The sequence below is a fragment of the Gopherus flavomarginatus genome, chromosome 3, assembly GCF_025201925.1.
Source record: "Gopherus flavomarginatus isolate rGopFla2 chromosome 3, rGopFla2.mat.asm, whole genome shotgun sequence".
Lineage (NCBI taxonomy): Eukaryota > Metazoa > Chordata > Testudines > Testudinidae > Gopherus > Gopherus flavomarginatus.
Window position 1 is genome coordinate 250,353,516 of NC_066619.1, and position 25,870 is coordinate 250,379,385.

At 38.0% G+C, this 25,870-nt stretch overlaps 2 protein-coding genes across 4 annotated transcripts in view; both read right to left on the reverse strand.

Moving 5' to 3' along the window:
* Nucleotides 1-296: 296 nt before the first annotated feature.
* On the reverse strand, nucleotides 297-16,601 carry ZCCHC4 (zinc finger CCHC-type containing 4). 2 transcript variants are annotated; one of them, XM_050947794.1, is made up of 13 exons: nucleotides 16,427-16,601; nucleotides 15,875-15,993; nucleotides 14,209-14,291; nucleotides 13,059-13,334; nucleotides 12,385-12,465; nucleotides 12,010-12,082; nucleotides 9,867-10,017; nucleotides 9,204-9,304; nucleotides 6,444-6,565; nucleotides 6,141-6,216; nucleotides 5,555-5,606; nucleotides 4,686-4,830; nucleotides 297-2,012 (listed from the first exon to the last, which is right to left on the reverse strand). In XM_050947794.1, the coding sequence occupies exons 1-13, from the start codon at nucleotides 16,527-16,529 to the stop codon at nucleotides 1,877-1,879; spliced, it is 1,518 nt and encodes a 505-aa protein (XP_050803751.1). In that variant the 5' UTR covers nucleotides 16,530-16,601; the 3' UTR covers nucleotides 297-1,876. The 2 variants fall into 2 exon arrangements, with proteins under 2 accessions (XP_050803751.1, XP_050803752.1); XM_050947795.1 differs by lacking the exon at nucleotides 13,059-13,334 and having other exon boundaries at nucleotides 16,427-16,600.
* A 2,206-nt stretch (nucleotides 16,602-18,807) lies between these two features.
* Nucleotides 18,808-25,870, reverse strand: part of PI4K2B (phosphatidylinositol 4-kinase type 2 beta) — a 40,297-nt gene continuing 33,234 nt past the window's right edge. For both annotated transcript variants that reach the window (XM_050947806.1, XM_050947805.1), the window contains exons 9-10: nucleotides 24,376-24,435; nucleotides 18,808-20,563 (exon numbers count right to left, since the gene is read on the reverse strand). In XM_050947806.1, coding sequence (XP_050803763.1) covers nucleotides 20,390-20,563; nucleotides 24,376-24,435 — 234 coding nt within the window. In that variant the 3' untranslated portion in view covers nucleotides 18,808-20,389. The remainder of the gene's footprint in view (nucleotides 20,564-24,375; nucleotides 24,436-25,870) is intronic.

Genomic DNA, 25,870 nt, shown 5'->3' on the forward strand with positions numbered 1-25,870 from the left:
AGCCTTAAAAAGTCACACTAATCAGGACCGTGTTTTCTATATCCTCCTTACATCTGTTTCAATCATCGTGTCCAAGAAACAGAGCAAGATGACCAGGGTCTGAAATTAGCAGAGAAACTTCTATTCCAAGATTTCATAAACCTGACAAATTATCCCTGTGGAAGATTTTGTTTTGCACATCTTAGCATAATGAAATTGTGTATTGGCAAATGGGAGAAGACAGACACAGTGAAAAAATTGTCAATGATGTCTTTGATATTTAATACTAAGTAGAAAATCAATTACTTGAATCAAAGTACAGTTATAAAAAGAGTTTATTTTCCATTGCATTGCTCATTTCATTTTCCTCTGAATTTGTTATATTCATGTCTAGCACAGCATCAAGAATAATTTGTATGAGTTTCCTTGAACTGGAGACTCATCACCGCTAGTAAATGAGGTTACACATTTAAGTTTATTTATTTAAAAAATCCCTCATTTAAAATTATAACAAGGGGCACTTGTCTAGGAATTTTAGGGACATTCTATAGCCGGCCTGCACAACATGTGTCCCGCAGAGGCTGTGTGGCCCGCGGCAGGGAATCAAAGGACTCTGGGCTGCCTGCAGTGACGGGGAACCCAGAGCCCTTTAAATTTCAGCCGTGGCAGGGATTCAAAGGGCTCTGGGCTGCCCGCAGAGATTCCCGCCAGCGGCTGAGATTTAAAGGGCTCTGGGCTCCCCGCCGCCACAGGCAGCTCAGAGCCCTTTGAATCCCGGCCGCAGTTCCAGCGGATGGGCTGGGGCTGGGATTTAAAGGACTCAGGCTCCCTTCAGCGGCAGGAGCTCTGGGCCCTTTAAATCCCTGCCCCAGTCCTGCAAAGCTCCGGGTTCCCCCAGCCGCCGGAGCCCCGGGCCCTTTAATTTGCCCCTGACAGCTCCCAGCCACCTCTTCATCTGGGAGCCCCTGGTTGATTTAAAATCAAGTATCACCTCCCCACCCCCAACCTTCCTTTTTGGCCCACAGCTGTTTTGGTGGGGCGGCCCTGGGGAAGAAGGGTTTGTTTCTGCAGGGCTGGGCGGTGATGGGGCAGAGTGTTTCCGCGGGCTGGGAGGTCCGGGGGGGGGGGGGGGTGTTTCCATGGGGCCGGGGGGTTTCGACCCTCTGCTGTTTTCTTTGGAGTAATGTGGCCCTTGTGGTTTTACGAGTTGTGCAGGACTGTTCTATAGCCTGTGCTATAGAGGTCAGGCTAGAAGATCACAATGGTCCCTGACAATAGAATCTATAAATCTATTGTTAAGTTTATCACTAAAATCCTAAAAATATTGTAATAGCTGCAGAGGAACAGCCTCTGTATTTCTGTTGTTTACAATGTTCCTACTGTGGCTAAAATTTAAAAACTACATATATCTACTTATCTAGAAATTATAAAGCACTAGTCTCCATTACTGCATTGATACAATCAACATACCACTAGAAAAATAACAAAAGGCTGTTACACTCTCTCAGCACCATGTACCGGGGCCATCTGTGTAAGAGTTGGGTGGAAATGTTTGAAAAAAGGACAAAAATTATGTCTTGTTTTATAAGGTCAATACCAAGTTAACTGAAAGCTATTAAAATCCCTGTCCCTTTAACTTAATAGTCCTGTATATTATTATTTCACTTTTTATTTTAGCACAGCCATGTTTTACAATGTATATACACTGATTTCTATTTCCCATTTGAAAACGTTCACAAATTGAAAGAGCAGCTTGTATAGCAGTTTTGTCCTACTGCTAATTACATGTAGTAATTTTTAATTCAACCAGATTTTATCTGAAAGTTCATATTAATAAACATTTACAGAAAAGCAAAAGTTGGCTGTAAAATCATTCACAGTTTTAGGTAACTGGAGATTAAGAGGCAAGAGCGTTTTTCTTTTTCTTGTTCTTGATTATTTTCCTTGCGAATGTAGCATGCTTCACATACGGTCTTTTAACTGTATCCATTTTTATCTTCTTGTTCTTCTTTAGCTTCTGATTTCTGTCAGCTCTGGGAAACAAAGAGGCAGACATGCCCATTACTACATGCTATCCAAGTACACTGAATTGTACAGTGTAGTAAACAAATATATAAATACAAGTTCATGAGCAAAAACTCAGAAGTATGATCACAAAAACAGCTATTAAAGGAAAATTTTCTTTGAAACTGGATTTGAGATTCTAATTCACCTCCCCAGTGATAAGTTTATTTTTTATATATACACACACACACTATCTTTACTCAGTATTATAATTTTAGACCCAAATGACTATAAACTTTTAAAAGTATATATATGATCACAGATCAAATATAAAACATGGCAATTGTTGACATTGCATGTTCAATACTGAACTGCTCTGCTCAGGTTACTATTGAAGAAATTGCACAAAGTTTAACAAACAAGAATCTGTATAGAATACAGGAATTAAAATCTAAATAATCATCAAGTGGGATTCTTTTCTATCTGTCATGGGCATGCAACATGCTATCAACTAAAAACTACACAATCTTTGTACTAACAATTACATACATTTGCAGGTGTTTACATTAACTAACAAAGGAAGTCCATGTTAATCCAACAATTCAATGCACTAGAAATATGTGGAGAATAATAAAAACCAATGGTCAGTAAGAACTACAATATTCTAGTAAGATACATGTCTTTCATCTCACCAAAACCTGCAGACATGCAAAGTTTCATAGAAAATCAAGGTCAGACTTATTTTAATGTAGATTTTACTTCTTTGAGGAAAAATATTTGAGGAAAAAATTATGAATGAAGATTTCCCTACATTTTGTCTATATATTATTCCATAATTAGAATTATTGGAAAATAGAAATGCTAGGCTAAGCCTTGCATCGATGATAGACAGCAAATTACACGTGCATCGATGATAGCAAATTACATGTGAGCTGATGTGGTATGGACACAAAATGCTAATATAGTTTTTGGCCTGTATATACAGAGGTTTCTACTCATAGAACCACAATTTCTGCGATCTCACCTATAAAAAGGAAAGGTTAAAACACTATCTAAGGCACTAATATGTTCACATGCCTTACTGAACTTGAGTAACTGCATGATCTTATTATGATCATCTGGGTTCTTCTGCTTAGGACAAAAAATAATGGATTTAACCTCAAAAAACTAAAACTTTACAGTAACTGTGGTTCCGAGAGCAGGACCCATGTGGCCAAAACATCTCTAGGTGAATATGAACCCCATGTACACAAATCATATTCTTTTGGCCAACTGGTGACCATGGAGCCATCCAGTTAGAATCCCTCACCTAAGTACATAAAAGCAGCACATTCCCAACTGCTACTCAGTTCCTTCTTACCACCCATGACAGTAAGATGGAACGCAAGTATCCTTGTAGCTTTATCTCAGGGGTTCTCAAACAGGGGGTCATGAGGTTATTACATGGGGGGGTTGCGAGGTGTCAGCCTCCACCCCAAGCCCTGCTTTGCCTCCAGCATTTATAATGGTGTTAAATACACAAAACAGTGTTTTTTAATTTATAAGGAGGGGAGGGGGTTGCATTCACTGGCTTGCTATGTAAAAGGAGTCACCAGTACAAAAGTTTGAGAACGACTGCTGTATCTTCTCTTATTGTTTAGTGTTAGCTCTACTTAGTGTTACATTATTTAGCAGGTAGTTAAGCTTGCTGGCAAATTAAAATCTTTCCCCACTTTTTTAAGTAGTTATCTTGGTGCTACAGCAGTGACTATGATTGAATCTAAGTTTCCAGACTTAGAAACTTTTCTGGTCTGTGAGGCACTTCAATGATGGGCATATTAAAGTGCCCTTATTACCTTAGAGAGGGGTATGTGCCTGGAATATGCTCAATATGCAAATCTTTTTTCAAAACACACCCACAAAAGGCCAGACACATCTATTTAAAATTGTTTTTGTTAGAGTGCTCCATGTGAGAGACTTTGAAACTCTGTAGAAAGAAGCTCCTGTCTCTTTAAAGGTCACATCTACACTTTAGCTGGGGGTGCGAGTCCCAGCTTGAGGAGACATATGCTAACTCTGATCACACTAGCACACGAAAAATAAAATGAAGCTATGGCACTGTGAGCAGGAAGCCGTGCCAAGTACTTGCCTCGCATCTCCAATGGTGCACTAGCTCGATCAGTGTTAGTGCAAGTATGTCTCCTTGAGCTGGGAATTATACCCGCAGCTCGAAGTGTAGACAGCCAAGTCTGACTCAGCCAGTGGTCTGGTACCCAAGACATTATGCCACAGTCATGGGTCTCCTAAGCTTCTTTAAGACCCAGCACGTGATCAAAATAGGCAGAGTCTATGTCTCAAAAGGTCAGTTAGTCAAATAGATTGAGTGAACGGCTCAACAACAGGGTGCACGTGCAGTCCCAATGGACAGCTGGCCAAAATATGATCCCACGTTCTTGAGGCAATTCATGTGGACGAACACTTGAAGTAGTAGTATCTCCTTTTTATAGACAAGGCTGAGACAGAGTTTAATGACTTGGCCAAAGTCACAAAGGATGTAAGCAGCAAACAGCATGTGAAATGAAAAAACCCTCAAAACTTCCTCAATTTATTCACTATCACAGACAATCTGAGGTTAGCGAACAACTGTTTCCCTACCTCTATCAAATCATTTTCAAGAAAAAATAGTCATGTCCCACAATTGAGAGGTGCAGTGTCAAACTTACTTGCCAGCTCTGTCAGTCACAGAAAGATTAGGACAGGTGCTGCGTTTGTGACCTGCTCCACCACAAATAAAGCAGCCAGCTTTAGCACTCTCACAAGCGTGACCTCGAAGAGCACAGCGACTGCAAGTGTTGCAGTGAATCCAAGCTGAAAAATAAGTAAACAGGGATTTATGATTTTGAAAACTCACAAACATATATTAAAACTGAAATATGATTCTAACATCATCAAGAAGTTAATTGCTTGTTAATTAAAAAAGGTATTTTAAGGTTTACGTTTAGTTTCTATTTCACTAGCCATTTTTTTGTTTTCACTAAATGTGCTGGGAAAAAACGAAACCATGACTTCCCCATTAATTCGCTGCTTTTCTTTTAGTAAATAGAATGAATTGATAAAACTGTTCTGATTTAGTAGTACTATATTGTACTACTAAGCTCATCACAGGGATGACTGTCTTAATCTTGGAAATATGAAATAGTAGTTAAAGTAACCAAGGTGTTTTAAGAACCATGTATATATGTTTATAGAATTCAGCTGAGAAAGCTATATAAGAATTTCATGATTCTACAATAAACAGAAATCAGACTATTTTAATTCTTCTATAACTAATAAAGAAGGAATTTACTGTGCCTTGATTCAACAACAAAAAGATATGTTTTCACACAGCTGAAATCTACCCAGACAAGCTGAATTTTGGGGGCTGTCTATGGAAGTTGTTTTTTTTGTTTGTTTGTTTGGTATTTTTTCACTGAATCATTAAGTCTTTTATAGTTTACTATTTTCATTTCTAGTTTTTGTTTTGACTTCTTTGGACTATAACTTATATAATAAGTGTGCTTGTATAACTTAGACAAATATTTTCTGTACTTACAGGGCTTTACACATTTTTTGCAAATAAAGCAATGATTCCATCGCCTTCCATCCTACAAAAAAGGATTTTGTAAGTAATTTGTTAATTTTAAACAAAAATATATTCAAACTTTACTAATGAAATATGTACTATCATTTTAAACTGTACTATACTCCCAGTCTTCCTGGCATACATCACTGAAATATTTAAAAAATATGGCATATGAGTGTACATAGGTTGCATACACAGATACCCTGAAAACACAGATCCTGAGCATCCTTTGGAAGCTGTGCCTTAAAGGGCAGCATATTGTTCCACCTTTCCAAATATAGAAAAAATGGTACATGGCAGCATGCTTTTGATGGATGGGGTCATGAGGGTGAAGGGCAAATGTGTAAACTTCTGATGTCCTTCTTCCAACCCAAATCAATCAGGAAATGGAGACAGAAAATCACACAGGACCTGATCCATAGCCCAAATCAATAGAAAGCCTCCCATTCCACAAAAGATATACTGTCAATATGAGAACAGGTTTATAACAAGACCACAATATGCAAATACATCACTTTACAATTGCTAAAATTCCTTTCCAGTAAGAGGGACTTACTTTTGATGTACATGAATTGCAGATCTCACAGTGCTGGTTCCCTGAACTAACATATCGCTGACACACAAAGCAAAACCTGAAAAAAGCAGTTACAAAAGCATTGGTCTGCTGTTTGCTCAAAGACCTTATCAATGGATCAATTCAACAAAAAGTTGCACGAGGAATGCAAATTTAATTTGGTAAATCTAAAATCTCACTATCAAGCTATGGAATAATCAATTAGATTTTTTTCTGTTTTTTTTTTTTAAATATTGGCTGGAGTCACTTGAGCATATACTGTAAGCATATCCTTTTATACCTTACCTGTAACCCTCTTCCACAGGAAGTACTATCATACTTGGGGAAATGTTGGTGAAAATACGAACAGGAGACTGTTTACGGCCTGTCTTCCCATGTTTAAAAAGTGCATGATTATCATAGTCTACCTAGAAAATGAAGACACAGGAAGAACACATTAATTAAAAATATCTTTAAACTTCCTACCAAGTACTATGCTAAAAAGTGACAATGGCATTTAGCATGTTTATTCCCTTTCTACACCCTCCAAGAAGTTCATGTTTCTGTGAGTTAAATTCCATCCCCTGTGCAAACAAAACAGCAAAATTAGATTATAAACTCTAGAGTAGATATTAGGTCATCATTATTAATTAGTGTGATTATACTACTGAGGGTGACTGTGGGTTCCTACCACTTAAACTAGTGCATCTTCCCTTTTTATTAACCTTAGATCCGCAGTGCAAAAGTGTATTTAACAGTTGCTGTGGAGGAGAGAGATATCTCCCCTTTGTTAAAATAAGCCATTACTTAAAGGAAAACTGCATCCAGTTTGTTCAGCCTGGCAGTATGAAAGTTCACAGGCTAAGAAGCATTTCTCACCTCACATAAAAAAGTTGTAATTACAATTACTATTTCTGAGCCTAGTGCTGGAAACTGGTACCGTGCTACAGAAACTGTCACCTTAGACATTACCAAAATTACAGAGCCAAAAATGTAAACCAGTTTCCAATATATATATATATATCAATGTTGAAAAATATTCACTTCTTTCCTCAGGCCATTGAACTGAAGTTAAGAGAGGTTGGAAACTAGTTTACTATTGCTTGTCTTGGGCTCTCGGCAGTCAGTGCCACAATTTCACAAAAATAGACTGCAATCATGTATCAAACTTTCATAAGAGATCAAGCTCAGAATTAATTTTTCTATCTTAAAAATGTGCTGCATGGTTCATTTAAATAAGTCATTTAAACCACCATGTCATAACACAGTGCAGAAGCAAACACCAGCCCTTGTTACTAGGAAACGGGCTTAATTCAATAAGTAAGGCGAGTTCTACCTTCCTAGCTGTAATTTTATGTATCAATAGTGTGATGTACTCAGATGATATACTGATGAGTACCACAGAAATGTAATATTGTTAGGACACCTAAGTCATTTTACACAACAGTATTAAAAAGGATACACATAGTTCACCAATTTTAATACAACACATAAAAACATTTGTTTCACAAGGAAAGATGTTTTAATATACTTCTAACAGACATCCATACAACACAAAATGACCTCACAGATACAAATCCTTTGATATAGTACAACACGCAAACAACTTTACGAATTACATTACTCATGGAGCCAAAACCATTTCATTGCCTTATCCTGAACACTTTGAACAAGCATTTGTGAAAGAATGTTTCCAATGGTATACAGATCCCATTTCTAGCCCTGAGGGGTTGTGAGAAACAGACCTTCAGCTTTTCATTGGTCCAGGATTGAAAGTTACAAAATGGGTAAGATAAATTCCACATTTAGGGACAGTAAACTCTTGGGGCTTATTTATTTCAGACAGCTGTTTGAGTAACTCAAAGAGCTTGTCTACAAAGGGATATTCAGGGCAAGTCTACACTTAAAGTGCTGCATTCATGCAGCTGCACTGATGGAGCTGTGCCACTGTAGTGCTTTAATGAAGACACTATGTCAATGGGAGAGAGCTCTCCCATCAGCACAGTTAGTCCACCTCCCTGAGAAGCAATAGCTACTTTGGCAGAAAAAGCTCTCCCACTGACACAGCACTGTCTATGCAGGGGTGGGGTGGGTGTGTTGGGTTGGTATAACTATGTTGCTCAAGAGTGTGGATTTTTCACACACACACACACACACACACACACACACACACACACACACACACACACACACACACACACACACACACACACACGACACAGTTATACCGATAGAAGTCTGTAGTGTAGACCAGGTCATAGAAAAATTAATCTAAATTAACTAAAGGTGGGAATTTAAAATGGAGTTGCTAAACTGCATTAAATCCCTGTCTGGACACACTCATTCAGAATTAAAGAAGCCATATTCACTTTGGAAATGAATTAGGTTAAACCAAATTAAGGCCACTTTAATTCTAAATGAGAATGTCCACACAGAGGTTTAATGCAGTGTAACTAATCCACTTTAAATTCAGACCTTAGGGCTGTTCTACACTGAAAATTTACATTGCTCAAGGATCTGAAAAATCCACCTTTGAGAGACATAGCTAGGTTGATGGAAGAATTGTTCTGTTGACCTAGCTAACATTTCTTGGGGAGGTGGATTAACTACAGCAACAGGGGAACCTCTCCTGTCACTGTAATGAACGTCTAGGCTGAAGCGCTGCAATGGTGCTGCTGTAGCATTTTAAATATAGACAAACCCTTAGTTAATGATTAACTTTCCTGAATGACCCCATATGGGCAAACCCAAAGCTTTGTTATATTAAAAGCATCTCAAGTGAGAAGGATTAGTGGATAGCATGGCAGCTGAAGCGTCAAAGGAGCTTGATAAAGGCATCACACTGCTCCACAGTTTATCTGAGAGATCACCAATATAAATGTGGCATATATGTATCAGGTACAGAAATAATTTGACAGATGCTGTGGTGTTTGCTCTGCTGCACAATAAGGCATGAAGCTGAAGACAAATTGCCTTTTGCAAATAAGTATTCTGATTATCCACAGTTCATTTTAATTTCTTGTATGTGTAGTGTAAATTAAGAGCATTAATTAGATTTGGTCATACCTGGTAATCCATCATACTGAAGCTTGGGAAAAATTCAAGAATGCGAGACTCAAAGAAGTATGGAAATATCCAAAAAATGGGCAACTCTTTGCTGCTGTGATCTAATAATAAAAAGATTCAAATTTATTTTCTGTTAAATAAGGAAAGCAGAATGAACTGCATGAAAATTTACTAATATTTATGCACTCAATGCAATTATGTGTGAGACAATAGCTCACATAGAACCAATTCCATTAGGAGGGCAGAATGTTAGCCGGACACTATGGTTCTATCCAGCTCCTAGCAGTATCCTAGCAGTAAATTTACCTGGGTAGTTAGCTTCCATCTAGACAACCACCAAGGACAGGTGAAAGTGACATTGGTTTAATGTCTTATCCATAAAACAAATGCAGAAGAAATTAAAAAAAAGATGAATATGAAACTTTGTATAAAGAAAGCATTTGTTTCAATGTCAGGATATTATTAGTCATATTTTTGAAAGAGCACCTCAACCATTAGTTAAAACATACATCTAATTTAGCATATTAGTCTTACATCTTTAGAAACTAGAATGAAAATTTGTGTGCCTCAACAACTCAAGAGTCAGGTACTGTTTTAAACAGTAATTTATTATTACAGAGTGATGAAGTTATGAACTCATCTTATTTGCTTGTAACAAAATACCTTCCTCTTGCGTCTCTCTCCATGTTGCAATCAGCTTTTTGAAACTAAAAGCCAAGGGCTCCACCAAACCTCCAAATGGGGGATCAGTCACCAGTATGACTCCTTCACCTTTCTCTTGGTGCAAGAATTTTCTACAGATTTCATGTGCAGCCTGCAGGAGATATAGGTTACTTTCCAGAAAAAGAGCTCAAAAGTTTAAGGACAGTGTTGGGCATTATTAAAAAATATATATATATTTTCTACTTTTGTAGTTTCCTTTTAGAAGTCTGAAAATGTATATTGCCTTTTAATTTTTTAGTGAATTTAGTGTTTGTGAAATTTGTTACATTAAGAACACTGAGTCCTTTATTTTTCATGGGCTAGATATAGTAAGAATAGCAACAGTTCGAGCTTCCTAACACTGCCTTTCTTATTGGGTCCTAACCTTGACCTGGAGGGATGGAGGCCACTAGGAGTGAGTAGCCACTCAGTCTCAATGCCCATTCAATATTTGCTCTTTTCCCTTGGCTGGCAATTAGTGCAAATTATGAATGCAGATGGTAAATAGCCACCCCACTAGAAATTAGGATAAAGTCACCAGTTCATTCCATATCATTACCAAATCTATTACTTTCAGAAACCGATATTCCATTCTGGAGATGGATTTCCACTGATAGCAGAACACTACTCTAGATGTGCAAGGCTAACATCCTAAACCTGAGGTCCCCAACCTTTTTCATCTGGCAGGCACTAGATGACGAGCCACAGAGGACCGTGGCGGCTGACGAGCATCCGCCAAAATGCTGCTGACAAGCGGCAACGTCAATAGGCATTGCCACCGTCAAGCAGTGTCATCCAGAGGCGTCACTGCTGAAATGCCACCGAAAATCGGCGGCATTTCAGCGGTGACGCCTCTGGATGATGATGCTTGTCGGCAGGATTTTGGCAGATGCTTGTCCGCCGGCCAATACGCGGGCGCACTTAAACACCCTGGCGGGTGCCATGGTACCCACAGGCACCGTGTTGGGGACCTCTGTCCTAAACAATCATGTACAAGTACTGTTCCTTCCCCTATGTACCATGTCCAAAAAAGTGCAGTGGTTTAATAGCTTCAAATGATTTATTATACTATTATCTATACATTTCTATAGTGCCAAACATTTGAGACTCCTCATAAGTTAAAAAAATTAAACTACAATGGGATGTAACTATCCCTAATACAAAAAAAAAAAGTGTGAGATACAGTAATACTTTAATAGAATGATAAAGGATTGGATTTGAACCAAGAAAGCAAGGAAAGTTTATTATGGAACTGAAACCTCAAATAGCTAGTTTCATTCCTGAATGTTAGTTTTATTTATTATTTGAGTCAATGTTAAAAGCTATAGATATGTTGTTATAAGCTGGTAGCTACAGTAACATTTATTGTGTAAAATTACTTGGATGAAGGTATTGTCAGAAACAATCTCAAATTTGTAGATTATATTACAGTATGGTTGTACTCTGGAAAGTCACCATAAATACGACATTGTGGAGTTGCATTTTTCTTTTCAATGATTCCCAGACCAAAAGTGCTCAGTATAACTGTAAAAAGATGTTTTTACCAAGTGTCAATACTACATATTTGTCCTCACTTCAGAGATTCAAGCTGAGATATTTCAATCTTGCACATTTGTAGTAAATCCTGCTCTCAGTGGACCAGCATAACCCCATTGTCTTCAGTGGGACGTTAATAATACATTCTGTTAGCGATCCACAAGTGGGAAGCTTCTTCCCTCTTCACGGTGTTGGATCTGCAAGACTAACTGGAGCAAAAAGCAATAGCCAGCAGATAGGACTCTGAGACACAAAGGGAGTAATCTGCTGAGAAAGGTGGGGCCATTTTTACGAAGTCACTTCTCAGACAGGAGAAAATAACTTGTACTGATAAACTATTTTCTATTAAAGAGAAAAAACTAAAAAGTAGTTAAAGGAAAATAGGCAGTTATTCTTGGATATAATGGTATAAGTTACTGAAGAAATAGACACTGCTATTCTTTGATCTAAAGTAGAGTTTGCCGGGCATTACATTTTGGTAACTATTTTGTAATATTTTGGACCATATCAGTAATTTGAACAAAGTTCTACATGAACAACATACACAGTGAATTTGACTGGCCCTTACCTCTCCACCAAAGAAATAATGGTTAAACATATTATAGTGGCAGAAGTCTTCCTCTGTATAAAACTGTGAATACCTGTAAAGTAAGTTTTCAATGTAATAGAAAAGATATAAATAAATTCCTGTATGTTAGTAACAAGATTTAGGGAGAAAACTTGTGAACACAGGGCCATGACTGCTTAATTACAAATTATCTCGGCAGGCTGAATGCAGAAGTACTTATATTGGCCAATCACTGAGCTAGTTGGAAAACCAGTATACTTCATGGATCCTGGCTAGGGGGAAAAAAGAATAGATGGCAAAAATTAAAAATAAAATAAACCACACAGAAAAAATAGTGTGTGTATGTTCCCCAGACAGACACTTAGCAAAACCTACCTGAAATCAATATCCAGCAGAAGGCTTTTAACACTGGACTCCTGTTCTCGTGACACTTTTAATCGGATCAACTCATGGAGCCTGAAGGAATTAAAGCAAAGCAGTTTTACATATCATATCATGAGTGCTTCAGAAAATAGTCAACTAGATAAAGAAAAAACTTATTTTTCAGATGAAATAACTTGAATTTGGGAGATTTCAGTTTGATAAATCTTTGAATGTCACTAATATTTAAAGTTAGAAAGAAATGTCCCATTACCTGAAACACAATATCAGAGGTTAAAAAGCAGTGGGGATTGTTGAGCCCATCAGAATTCTCAACACTTTTTTTTTTTCTTTTTAATAAAAAGAGGCTTCTTGTGTGAAGGGGAAACCCAGTGCACTTCAGTGCCACTACCATGGAAAACAGCTAAACTCTACTTTCTAATGAAAGATGACTGTTGGTACTTCACTATAATATTTGTAAGGTCTTCCCTACCTGCATCTTCATAAGAACTTCATGAGCTGCTCTGGCAATACCAAGTACTTCAAACCAGAGCTCATGAAGGCACTTTTAATGTCACATACAGAGGGAGAGAGCCCTTCTGCTAGATACTCAATCATGTACAAAAAAGGACTAAGCAAATTAGTAACAAAGTATTTCTTGCAAGACATATTGATGCTCACTAACATACCTTGGTGTGCCAACACAGAGCACTCTTTTGAATCCTAGTGAAATAATAAGATCCAGCAGAAACTGACAGCTTCTATCTGCAAACAAATACTGTGCATTTGTCTTCTTATTCTTCAGTGGACACAAAAGTTGACTGGGCCTTTGTAAATGGGCAATAGAGAGATCACTAAGTACTTGATGGCCAGAGTGTTTTCCCCACTCCCTGGGCAATAGCAACTGCTGGCATTCTTGACAAAATTTCCTTTTTGATGTTGGCAATAGACCAAACTGCTTATACCTTCAAATACAAGATAAAATGAGGAACCAATTTTACAAAACAAACCATTGAATGAAAGTATGAAATTAGTCCAAGTATTTTATAAAAGTTTAAACAATAAAATAGCACTGTTTCAAAGGTACTGCACCTCAATCAATTAATGGTTCAGAAAAATACGTTCAACAGCATGCTTGGGAAAAACCTTACTTGACAAGAGAAGGGTGTAGCATGGGGGCTAAGTGTGTTGTAAATCTCACCAGGGGCTGGTCTACATAGAGAAGAACCTATTCCTACTACCAGCTAGAGAGCTACTCCTTTAACTCAAGTGGTAGAAGCCTTTTTCTTTTGGTGCTAAATGTTCAAATGACCTTAGTAACTGAAGACACTGCGCCCCCTCCAGACTTCTAGCAACAACACGGTCAGCAATACCCTTGGCCTGGGGCAAAAACTTCTTCTAAAAACTCTGGAGTAGGAGGACAGCAGGATCTTTATGAAATATTCGGTAGCGTACATTTCCTTTAGGCTGTGCTATTAGCTCACTTAATCGAGCAATTGGCTTTCAGTTTTATATTATTCTGTAATTGCATTCACCACTTGATTTGAACTCCTACTACTGCTGACCTACATTATTTTTATTACCTTAGTGCCTACAAAAAATGTGCTAGGCCCTGTCCACTCATACAAAGATACAGTCCCTGCCCTGAAGAGATGACAATTTAAGGAAACATTTCATGTAATTTTGTCTTCATAGTTGACTGGTTCTTATTTTACCAAATCTTCTCTGTAATTTTTCATATTTTTAATTAGTATAATGGAGGGGCGATCAGTACATCTGATGTACGTAAATCAACTATATGCTCATATTTAGTAATGAAAATGCACATAGTAACAATACCTTTCCATGTTCTGTCTGTGTGACAAAGAGGGTTGACAACTTCTATTAACTTCTTCTCGCGCTGAAAGTCTAGCTTCTGACACCTGCAGATATAGAAAATGTAATCAAAGATGTGAACCTAACTATGATATATGAAAAGTTCACACTTCTCTGTTGAAAAAAAGTATGGAATCCCAGAAGACCTAACATTTCTATTTCAGCACCTATCTCTGCAAAAGATTCTATTACTCAGAAGAATTCCCACAATCCCTGCGGAGATCATGACAGCATTAAACTTACTGGGAAGGTGATTCCGTGGAAGAATTCAAACATCCTATGAAAGGATAAATTCCCTTCTTTCCATCCTTCTACAGTAATAAAACCAGGAGTGGGAAATCAAAAATGTTCTTTTGCAGTGGAGAGAAGGATTTATCCACTGCTAAAGGATGCCACAGTCTAAATGAGATCCTAATCCCAGTAAGGAGTATAGCCTGGTCCTGCCACCGAGGACAATGAGAATTTTGCCATTGGCTTCAATAGGTGGAAAATCAAGGCCTTGTAGCTGTCCTGAAGGTATGACTGGCCCTCCCCAAGTATTTAAAAAATATTTATTTTATTCCTATAAGAAATTCAGACTTCCTGTCAGATTTTATTTAACTTTTTTAATGCAGCTGCAAAACATCTACAAAGAAAGGACAAAACTAGTTTATTTAAAGGACACAATGGAAGGCAATGAAGTTTAATGGGCTGAGAACCAAGGAACCTATAGCAGTAGCTTTGTAAAGTACGTATAATTCCTGTATGGACACACATGTCTATACACTGCCAAACCACTTCACTCCACACAATCCAGTGTATAGGCATCACACACAGTTGTCAAGTTAGACAACTTTTCCTCACTTCCAAACAGCTGGGTTTGAACAGCAGACCAAGGGGTGAAAGGTGTAAGAACCTGATTAATAAATGTCTGTGTTAATATGATCCCTTAAGAAGTGAGTTTTGAGATCCAATTTGAATCATGCACAGATATGCTGAGAATAGTATTGGAGAAAGAGATAAGTCACACACTCATGAACATGAAGAAATGGTACCAAGCCCAGTGGGAAGATATTGTAGCAAGCTATCCCCTCTGAGCTCCACCAATGCTCATCAATCCTGAGTTAACATTCTTTTTAAATTGTTTAAGCAAAGATATACAAATCAGGAAAGAACTGTGTTGTGTTTTGTAATATTCACATAGAGTGACATTTAATCTCAGGTATCAGAGGGGTAGCTGTGTTAGTCTGGATCTGTAAAAGCAGCAAAGAATCCTGTGGCTACCCCTCTGACAGATCCAGACTAACACAGCTACCCCTCTGATATAAGGTGCCACAGGATTCTTTGCTGCTTTTACAGATCCAGACTAACACGGCTACCCCTCTGACGTCTGTTAGTCTATAAGGTACCACAGGATTCTTTGCTGATTTAACCTCAGCTGTACTTTCTTTGAAAGCAAATCCTATTTGAAACCGGATCCCCAGAACTGCAGAGATATTTCATGATTTAGCCCATTCTCTTTGTCCAACAGTTAGAACTTTAGAAATAGTAATAATTATTGCTTCTAAGATAAAAGAAATCTTCAGTTCAAATATATATACACACAAAAGAAAAAAAACCATTTACCGTATCTTAAATAGTATTTTCTTACCTTCTCATTTTCCCATTGAAAAAAATTACACTCTTTCCTATCTCTACATGCTGAACAAGCATAAAATCGTCTTCCGTCTTCTTTTCCTTGGCTAATCTTTACAAACAGAAGAGTAGGACCTAAAGGAGAAATGGGCTGAGATCAGTACATTTAAAAGAAAAAAGATGCATATTTTCCATTTCCTACAACACTCGTTATAAGGGATTATAGAATTAAATCTGAGATTTATTTATGGCCATCCCTCCCCACCTCCCCTCTGCTCTGCTCCGCTCCAACTAGCCCGCAGTCTCTCCAGCCCCTTCCCGTCTCAAGCTGCCTCCTCATCAATCCCCGCTGGCCTCTACTCCCTCCAAGCAGCCCCCATTCTCCCCAGCCGCCCCTTTCCTTTCCTTCCCCTCCGCTCCCTGCTTCCCTCCGCTCCCCTCCAACCAGCCCCCATTCTCCCCAACCCCTTCCCATCCCCTGAACTCCCCCCAAGCCCGCTGCCTTCTGCTCCCCTCCCGGGATCCCTCCCACAGGCCGGGCTCAGGACAGCGCTACCCCCCGACTCACCGTGCGGGCAGCAGGGAGCGGGCTGGCCGGACTCCTGCCCCAGCAGCACCGCTACCCCCGAGCCCCGCACATTCCTCTCGGTTCCGGCCACCGCATCCTCCATGGCAACCTCCAAACCCCGGCGCGCGGCTCATGCCACCGTCCCGGCAGCCGTAGCGCACATCGCCAGCATGGGGCGGTGATCCCTGCGGGCGAGAGAACACATGCAAACCCCACACCGCGTGAGGCGCCTGTAGCGCCACCCCGTGGCTGGAGGAGCGCCCGCCGCAGGTGGGTAGCCCCTGGGATTTGCACTAGTCAAATGACAAATTTCCTCAGTTGTGTCCCTTCCCTCGCCCCCACCTGCAAAGAGAGCTGCGGCTGCACCTGCGCGCCCCAGGCCCCATTTTGAAATTTATTCTCGCACACCTTTTAAAAACATTACCTCCTGGCTGGGTGTGGGGAGAGAGCTGAGAGTCCACCTAGCCCTTGGTTTTCTTGTTCTGCAGGAGCTGCACCTTGGTGCTCACACCTCTCATCATTCAGCCACACTCAAAACAGGCTTTTCAAATGTGGGTGTAATGCAGGAGAAGTCTACTCCTTAGACTGCAAGAGGAACCAGCTGAACTGGAACAGTATTTTAATAGGTTTTATCAGATTTGTCTATATCACTGCTCTTGGAGTGAAACATCCACATGTTCAACTTATTTATACTTTTAAAAGTTACTTTTTAAATTGACATTTTTCATGCACATTAACTTACACAGACAGAAAGGATGGTTTTGAACAAGTAGACCTCCCTATAGGCCTACTCTGAAATTTGACTTCAGCACAGGGAAAAGTTTCACTAGCAGCTGATCCCTTTGCACAAGAGTTGTTTTCCAACTTCAGTCAAACAAGTTTTTACTGCTGTGGATGCCTATTTTGCCTACAGATCAACACAGCTGAGATTGAGAAGGAATAGAATGCAGTTCATCCAATCAAAATTCTTTAGTAAGTGCTCATCACATACATACAACCCCACTGAATATAGGGAAGTTGCACAGACGTCACATGGAGCAGAATTTAGCCTGCACAACCTTTGTTACTAGTCATAGATACAGGATAAGAAAACCCAGCTGGTCTCTCAGCTGCCAGGTGGAGGTTGTCAACTGGCAGATAAGTACAGAAATCAGCTACCACAGAATGCCCTTCTGACTTGGACAGTTGCTTCTTTAAACAATATTAGTTCTGAAACTAGTGGGTGAAAAGCTTATCTCCCCCATGGTAAAAGTGCAGTCCTTGTGACGCCATAGGACCTCTGCTCCTTCTCAAATGTTACTTACACACACTTAAAACAAGGAGTCACCCTCAACTAAAATAGCAAAAAAGAAACATGGAAAATCCTACTCTCTTCCTTGATAATTAAGGATATATCTACACAGCAAAGAAAAACCTGCAGCTGGCCCATGCCAGCTGACTCAGGCTTTGGGGCCATTTCATTTCTGTGTAGATTTCTGCAGGGTCCTAGAGTCTGAATTTCAGCCCAAACCCGGAAGTCTACACATCAATGAAACAGCCCCACTGCCCTGGCCCTGCAACCTTGAGAGTCAGCTGGCACAGGCCAGCCATGGGTTTTTCTTTGCTGTGTAGATAAGTGTGGCATGCACATGCTATCTTGGACAACATATGGACACATTACACAAAGGGAAATGATCAGGTGATAATAAAATATCTAACTATAGGATCATTAGCTAGAGTCAAGCTGCCAGCACTTCTTAGTTTCACAAGCATATTATTCACAGTATTTATAAAGTCAGCCAAAAGGAATTCTTGTTTGCTCCTTACTATTCATTGGCAGGAGACAAGTTGTAACAGAGCAGCAGCACGTGCGTTTATACTGTGACTCTTGATATAAGGGAAATAATAGAAACTGCAGAGTATTATTATTTAAATAACCTGTCAAGTGTTTATAGAAATGGCAGGATTCAGGACTTATCCTCTTCTTCTGTTGTTGGTGCTTATTAGATTAGTAAATATTCTTTACCTAATAGCTAAATAATGTAACCATTTTCAGAATACCAATTCTTGTTTCACTCTCATCATAGATGAATGGCTGAACAGCTTCTTCACAGCAAGTACTCCAGTCTCAACAGAATGTTAAGTACGCAAAATAAAGTTAGTATCCAATATATCCAACTGCTTATTAGAAACAAATGTAAGTTTGTAGTATAGTACTAATGGCATTGCAAGTGTTTTTTGTTGTACTCTTTCCCATTATATGTAATTTGAAAAAATTCACATAATGTTCTACATGCATGTACATTTTATCTTGTAGAAAGTGGCTTGGATGCAGACTTCACTTACTCTTTTGTAAAGGCCCTCTTCCAGCTTAAGAAATAAGACACTTGAGGCACAAACTGTCCATTTCAGACTGACATTTATTGCAAGTAAGCATGCCTAGTACCTTAGATATACTCTTTAAAATTTAAGAAATTGTTCAGCTAAAAACTGAAGCCATAGAACCTTATAAAGGTGGCTGCCTCCATCTTATTTTAAACACCACAGTCCAGTAAGTTATACATTTAAGGCTTAGACATTTTAGTAAATCAAGTGAATTCCTGACACGCTACAATATGTACATCAATCCAAAATTATATAAAACAGTATACAAGGATTTTGTTCTTGGGATTAATAGTATTGCTTGGAATTATAAAATACAGCAATGTCTGAAATACTTAAAAACTGTAGGTTTCCTAAAAGCAACAATATTTGTAACAAAGGTTTTTCCCCAACCCCAGGTCCTAACCTTCAAGGACATCACTAAAGTAAAAATAATTTACCATATTACATAAGCCACAAATGTGGACGATGAGCCTATATTTTAAACTGTGTAGCTTCAACAGAAAAACAAATAAGTGGCAGACAAACATGGGGTTGCAAGGAGTCCAATGACAGTGTTGCTGTACTTTACACATTGCAAATTTTCTGCATTTGCTGGACCACAATAAATAAGGGAGAGTGTTAAAATTAAAATGTTGCAAGTGGGATGGCTCAACAACCAGCACTCCAGTTTTTTCATCAATCAACAATGGTAGGGAACTACTTTGGTGTCAGTTAATATACTCCATTGAATTGTCATACATAGTGTTAGCAATCAACCCATCAATTCTAAACAAAACTATGCAGTATTTTGTTGTCATGATGGAACTATAGAATGCTACCTATGGAGACAATATATTACAGAAAATTTTCTGTAAACTATTTAAATATACAAGTGATCCTTAAAAGGCTAAAGACCAAATTTCACCCAACAATACATGGACATAACTCCCACTGAGGCCAAATGAAGTTGTGTACACATATGAGGGCAAAAATTTGCCCTAATTCTGATTAAACTAAGATGTGCTTTTTTGGTCCTCAACTCAAAAACCTTTGGAGTATTTTTCAAGTTTCAAAAATTGCCACTAATGCACTTTTTTAAATGCATGACCATTTTATTTTAATTTTTCCAACTCACTAGGCTATGAAAACCCATGAAATAACTTATGACATCTGTAAGCAGTAACACTGAATAGCATTTTTACAATCAAAGAAAGAGAGAACATGCTGAACTTCATTTCTAAAGCGTAAATAAAAAAGATCAGTTTATAATTGTATGTGCTCACATTTATATCCAACAATAAGCATTTTTTCTATGTTGTATTCAAAAGTAGTGTCTCAGACTATGTAAACTAAGTTTTTCCTTTAGTATGAATTCAGCCTATAAAAATACAGTATAGACAAATTCCTCTCATTCCCTGACATAAGGATTCACAATTTTGACACAAAAATTGTAAACTTTGATTACATTCAAAATACAATTCTTAAATCTTTACATTTTCAAGTTAAGTTTTGAGGTTTTGGCAGTCAGCGTCCTCGGTATACAGCAGAATTACATTATTGCAGAGCCTTTTGTGTAAAGTAGCTTACTGAATTACAGACATTTACTTTCCTCTTGTGTTGCTACCAGGAGGAAAAGAAAGGCTTCCTGCTATGAAAGGTCTGTGTGAATGCATTACTCAGATGAACAATTCGGCCCTGACTTCCAGTACTACTTCGCTCCACAACCACGCGTGGCATCTGAACTAGCTGAATTGGACTCCTTCCATCTTTTAATGCCTGAGTGAGGTTTAGTATCTGCAGAAATAAAATAAAATAATTGGTACCCAATGAAAATTTGATTGTAGGATTCTGGTAATTCTATTTTCTCAGTTATCTTTCTCCTAAAGAATCTCATTGTTTTAAAACTGCAAGTAAAACAACATAAGATACCACTGGGCAGCTGAATGTTCTGCTAATCTTTTCTCTTGAGAGCATACACACCAAACCCTGCCTTAAATACATCTTCTTTCTGAAGTTCTTTCTGAACTACTGGAACAGATTAAGAATGCAGAAATGCTTTCAGGTCTACATAGTCTAGCACATCTCCAAAGAAACCGGTATCTTAAAACACAGGAGGGCTATTAACATTTTCTTAGCTTAGAAGTCTGCCAGCTAAGATTTTAGCTATGAAATGTCTCACATCACAAGAGAATGATTACAGGCTAAATTAAAAACCCACCTAAAATGCAGTTATCCTAGTTATTCCCTCATGTCTGTCATGAACCCTGGGAACCTTAGAAAAAAATGTTCTGTTTCAATTTTACATTACAAGATGGGAAGTTTTAGGGCATCCAGACTATGCTGAACTTTAGTGATGCTATTATAGCCTTTACACAGAGACGTGTCTAAGCTTTTAGTTACATGGATCCCTGAACGATACATGGCTTAAGAGAAGAGAATGTCTCTTAATGCAGCTAGTAACTGCTAGGTCTACTCAGTTTGTGCTGAATCCAATGACTCTTGTGAGTCAACAGACATTTTGGTGTAATTCTTGAAATATCTTCAGAAAATTGCTTGGAATACAAAAAGGTCTAAGAATTCTTAAGAGAATATGGTACTGAACAGTAATATCTTAGCTGGATCTCTATTATTTAAAAAAGGCTTTTCTAAACTAGAATTTGTCTTGATTCTAAGTTAAAGGTTTTGCAAAATTATTTTGTTAAATAATCAATTTTCAGTGGCAAGTTACCAGCGTGTCATGAGAAGGTTACACACTTGAATTAGTTTGGTGCTTGATGAATACTTCCCAGTGATAACTCTGTGAAGAAGGGGATGTGACTTTCATATGTCCACACACCAAACTTCTTTCACAAGTTCTTTCAGAAACCAGGCCTAACAGTTTATTTTGACAAATATGCTTTTACTGGCTTTTTTGCCGGAAGAGCTACTTAATGTACCATATTTGGCCCATATTTGACTCAGAGAACATCAATCCCAGGGACTTTTATGAAAAAGGGTCAGATTAACCCTGTACAATGCCACTGTAAAACTGAAAGTGCGTAACTTCTGCATTGTTCAGACTGAAATCATGAGCACAAGGAAATCAAATTCATAGAGTTTAAAGCCAGAAGGGACCATTAGCTCATCCCATCTGACCTCCTATATATGTTAGGCCATTAAATTTCACCCAGCTATCCCTGTATTGAGCCTCATAACCGGTTTTTGGCTAAAGCATCTCTTTCAGAAAGGCATTCCAGTCTTGATTTAACGACATCAAGGGGTAGAGAATCTATCATTTCCCTTGGTAGTTTGTTCCAATGATTAAATCACTCTCACTGTTAAGAGTGTATAACCTATTTCTAATTTGATAATGTCTGGCTTCGGCTTCCAGTCATTGTTTCTTCCTTCTTTGCTAGATTTAGGAGCCCTTTCTCTTCTCCCTGTGAAGGTACTTATACACTATAATAAAGTCATCTCAATCGTCTTTTTGATAAACAGTTCAATCTATTTAGTTTAAGACTCTCACTACAAAGCAGTTTTCTCCAGTTTCAATCATTTTGTATGGCTTTTTGCTGTACCAGCTCCAATTTTTCAACATTCTTTAAAAAATGCTGAACGCAGAACTGAATAGAGTATTCCATTATGTCTCATCAATTCCTTATATAGAGGTAAAACTCACTTCCCTACCTCCAAGGATCACATTAGCCCTTTTTGCAATAGAATTGCATGGGAGCGCATGTTCAGTTGTTTGTCCACTATGACCCCTAAATCCTTTTCAGAATCACTGCTGTCCAGGATACAGCCCCCCCTTTCTATAGATAAGGAATTCCTTATTCCTCTAACTTTGCACTTGGCTATATTAAAATCATTTTGTTTGACTTGGCCCACTTTACCAAGCAATCCAGATTATTCTGTACGTAGGGTGACCAGACAGCAAGTGTGAAAAATCAGGATGGTGGTGGGGGGTAATAGGAGCCTATAGAAGAAAAAGACTAAAAAATCGGGACTGTTCCTATAAAACTGGGACATCTGGTCACCCGATCTATACGACTGGCCTTTACCACCAGTCTGTGACATCCATAAATTTGAATCAGCACTGTATTTATATTTACTTTCAGATCACTGACAAAAATGTTGACTAACATTGGGCCTAATACTGATCCCCATGGAACCCCTCAAAAAGTACCCCCGATTCAATGATGATTCCCCAATGACAACTACTTTGAGATCTGTCAGTAAGCCAGTTCTAAATCCATTCAACGTGCGCTCTAGATTTTATAGTGCCCTTTTTTAAAACAAAATGTTATACAGTACTAAGTCAAATGCTTCACAAAAGTCAAAGGTAACTATAGATGCAACATATGTAACCACCAAACTTGTAAATCTGCTAAAAAGAATCAAATAAACTCTGTTGACAAGACATACTTTCTGTCAAATCAAATCTTATGTTCAAGTCATACATACATTAATTAGCACACAGACTAGCACTTCAACTTAAAATAGTAACTTCATTGGGAGATCTACTGGCTTACAACGTTTTGACTAGCAAGCTAATATAAAATTTAATATTCTAAAGTTATGGTGGCAGAGACTTTGGTCTCCAAGAGGGTTATTGTATGTTAAAAATGAACTCCAAAGCGATCCAATCAACTCATGACTGATGCAAAATCAGCATAACCTGTGTGTTACATGCTAGAGAAGCCAGCTAAGCAAGCAGGTTGTTTACTCCAGAGGTGCACAAGATAGGTGGAAAGAAATTTATCCATTTGATATTTCATTCAATAATTCTGGGAAGTAGGTATATCTGTGTTTACATAAACTGCTAAACTACTGAAAGTGGAATAATTCACTGTGTAAACATCATACTAAAAAGTATGCATTTTGATCAGAATCAGTCTCAATAAAACCACTAGACAGAATTCTATACTTTAAGATTGAATTGCAGTTTAACTGAAATGCACTTAATTTGTAAATCCCAAGGTGTAAACATGTGGTACAATGAATGATTTGTAAGGAATTCCTGTTGCTCTGTCACACACTTCGGATGTGCTAGGTTTCCCAAAACTGTCTTTCAAGAAATAGACATAGTATTAAGGTCAGGTGATGTTTCCTCAGCATTCACATTTATCTCAAGTTAACTGCTAGTTTAATTCATTTTCTCAATTGCTGATTTAGCTGTATGCCAGTTTCTCCAAATACAGTTTATTAATCAAAGTTTATCACTGAAAGTCCATAAAACCCTTTTTTTTTACTAAGCTTTGATTTTAAATTATTATAGAGTCTGTTAGAGATGCTACATTAATAGCATCAGAAATGGAATTTCTTTAGCTGTAAAACACAGACAGAAAGACCAACATCAATATAAGCTTCCCTGCTGCCTCATTTCTATCCTAACGAATGGGAACAATTACTAGGAAAGAAACATTAAGTTCAGTCTTCATGGCCATTTGGCTAGATTTTTCAGAGATATTAATCACCCATAACTCCCTTTCAATTTAACAGCATTTAATTTCAGGTAGATCTGAAAAATCAGGCAACTATTAAGAAATACAGCAACAATCTTAAATATCTTACTAAGTGGTAGAATTTTTTAAATGGGTCATAAAGAATTTAAAAATCAGCCATACCTGTCCCCTCATCACTGACATTTGATTTTCAAAAGTAGCCTTGTCAAATCCTTTATCAGTCTTTATTAAAAATAAAAACACAGCAGTTATTTTCAAAACATTTTACCATTCTTAAAACCAGATGTATTTGGAAACACAATCTTATTCTAAGAATTGCACTGACCTTTTGTAAAGTTTTAAAGTTTATGATTGAGACAAACCATAACTAGGACAGAAATTCCAGTAAAAAGCATTTATAAAATTAAGTGTAGTAGCTGGGAAAAGATGACAGACTGGACTTGGACACTGTCAAACATCAAAGTGAATTAGAAGTAGTTTAAGATACTACAGCTGTTCCCGGTTCTCTCTTTTTGTGATTTTAAAATGTGTCTCACCTATTATTGTGTGAAAGAACCATACAAGGTGACCTATATAAGGAAAACAGGGAAGCAGACTGTAAAATAGAGCGCTATAAACTGCGCAAAGTAACTGAAAATAGATTCTTTATTGTCTTTCAGTTTTAATTAATTAGATATTACCTATAACAGTAAAAAATATATCAGATATAAGTGGAGTATTTCTGTTGACAGTACCCTTCAAGAGAAAACAGGAACAGCATGAGCAGGAACAGTGCAAGCTTAAAACCACCTTTCCATAAATGTTACTCAACCCCAGTGTGCAGAAACTACCTATATGCGAGAAAGGACAGGTCTGTCTCCAGATCCATTAAATCCTTCGCATTTCTACTGTGACTAACAATGGGTGTGTGTTAGTGCCAATTTTGATTGTGGTGTTTTAATAATTTTAAGTCAGACAAATACGAAATTACACTAATGAATGTGTTTCAGGACCTGACTTTTCCAATCAGAATTGCATGTTGAATGCGCCCCCACCTCCAGTCATTTGAAGTATTCAGCATGATAAATGTTCATATTTTACAAGATTAGAATTTATATAAATCCCCTTTACTAAGATTATAGTTGTGTTCAATGCTTTAATAAACAGAGTAAAAGGATGTGTGTATTCACAACAATATATGGTTTGAATATCTTAAAACTGATAAAACCTCTGTCTGGAAGCCCATTCATTTAATGGAATGACAGGTTTTAATATCGCTTTGAAGGTACATGTAAAATGAAATATTTTAAATATGTACCAGCTGGACTAATACCTGATATTACAGTGAAGCTTTTTCCCCAAGTATCAGAGGGGTAGCCGTGTTAGTCTGGATCTGTAAAAGCAGCAAAGAGTCCTGTAGCACCTTATAGACTAACAGACGTTTTGGAGCATGAGCTTTCGTGGGTGAATACCCACTTCGTCTGACGAAGTGGGTATTCACCCACGAAAGCTCATGCTCCAAAACGTCTGTTAGTCTATAAGGTGCCACAGGACTCTTTGCTGCTTTTTCCCCAAGTTATTACTGTTTATTTGAAGTGCATGTTGCCAGGCACCTTAAGTGACAAATGTATTTAAATACATGTTTTAGTTATGAGTTTAGTGATTTTTAATTGATTAT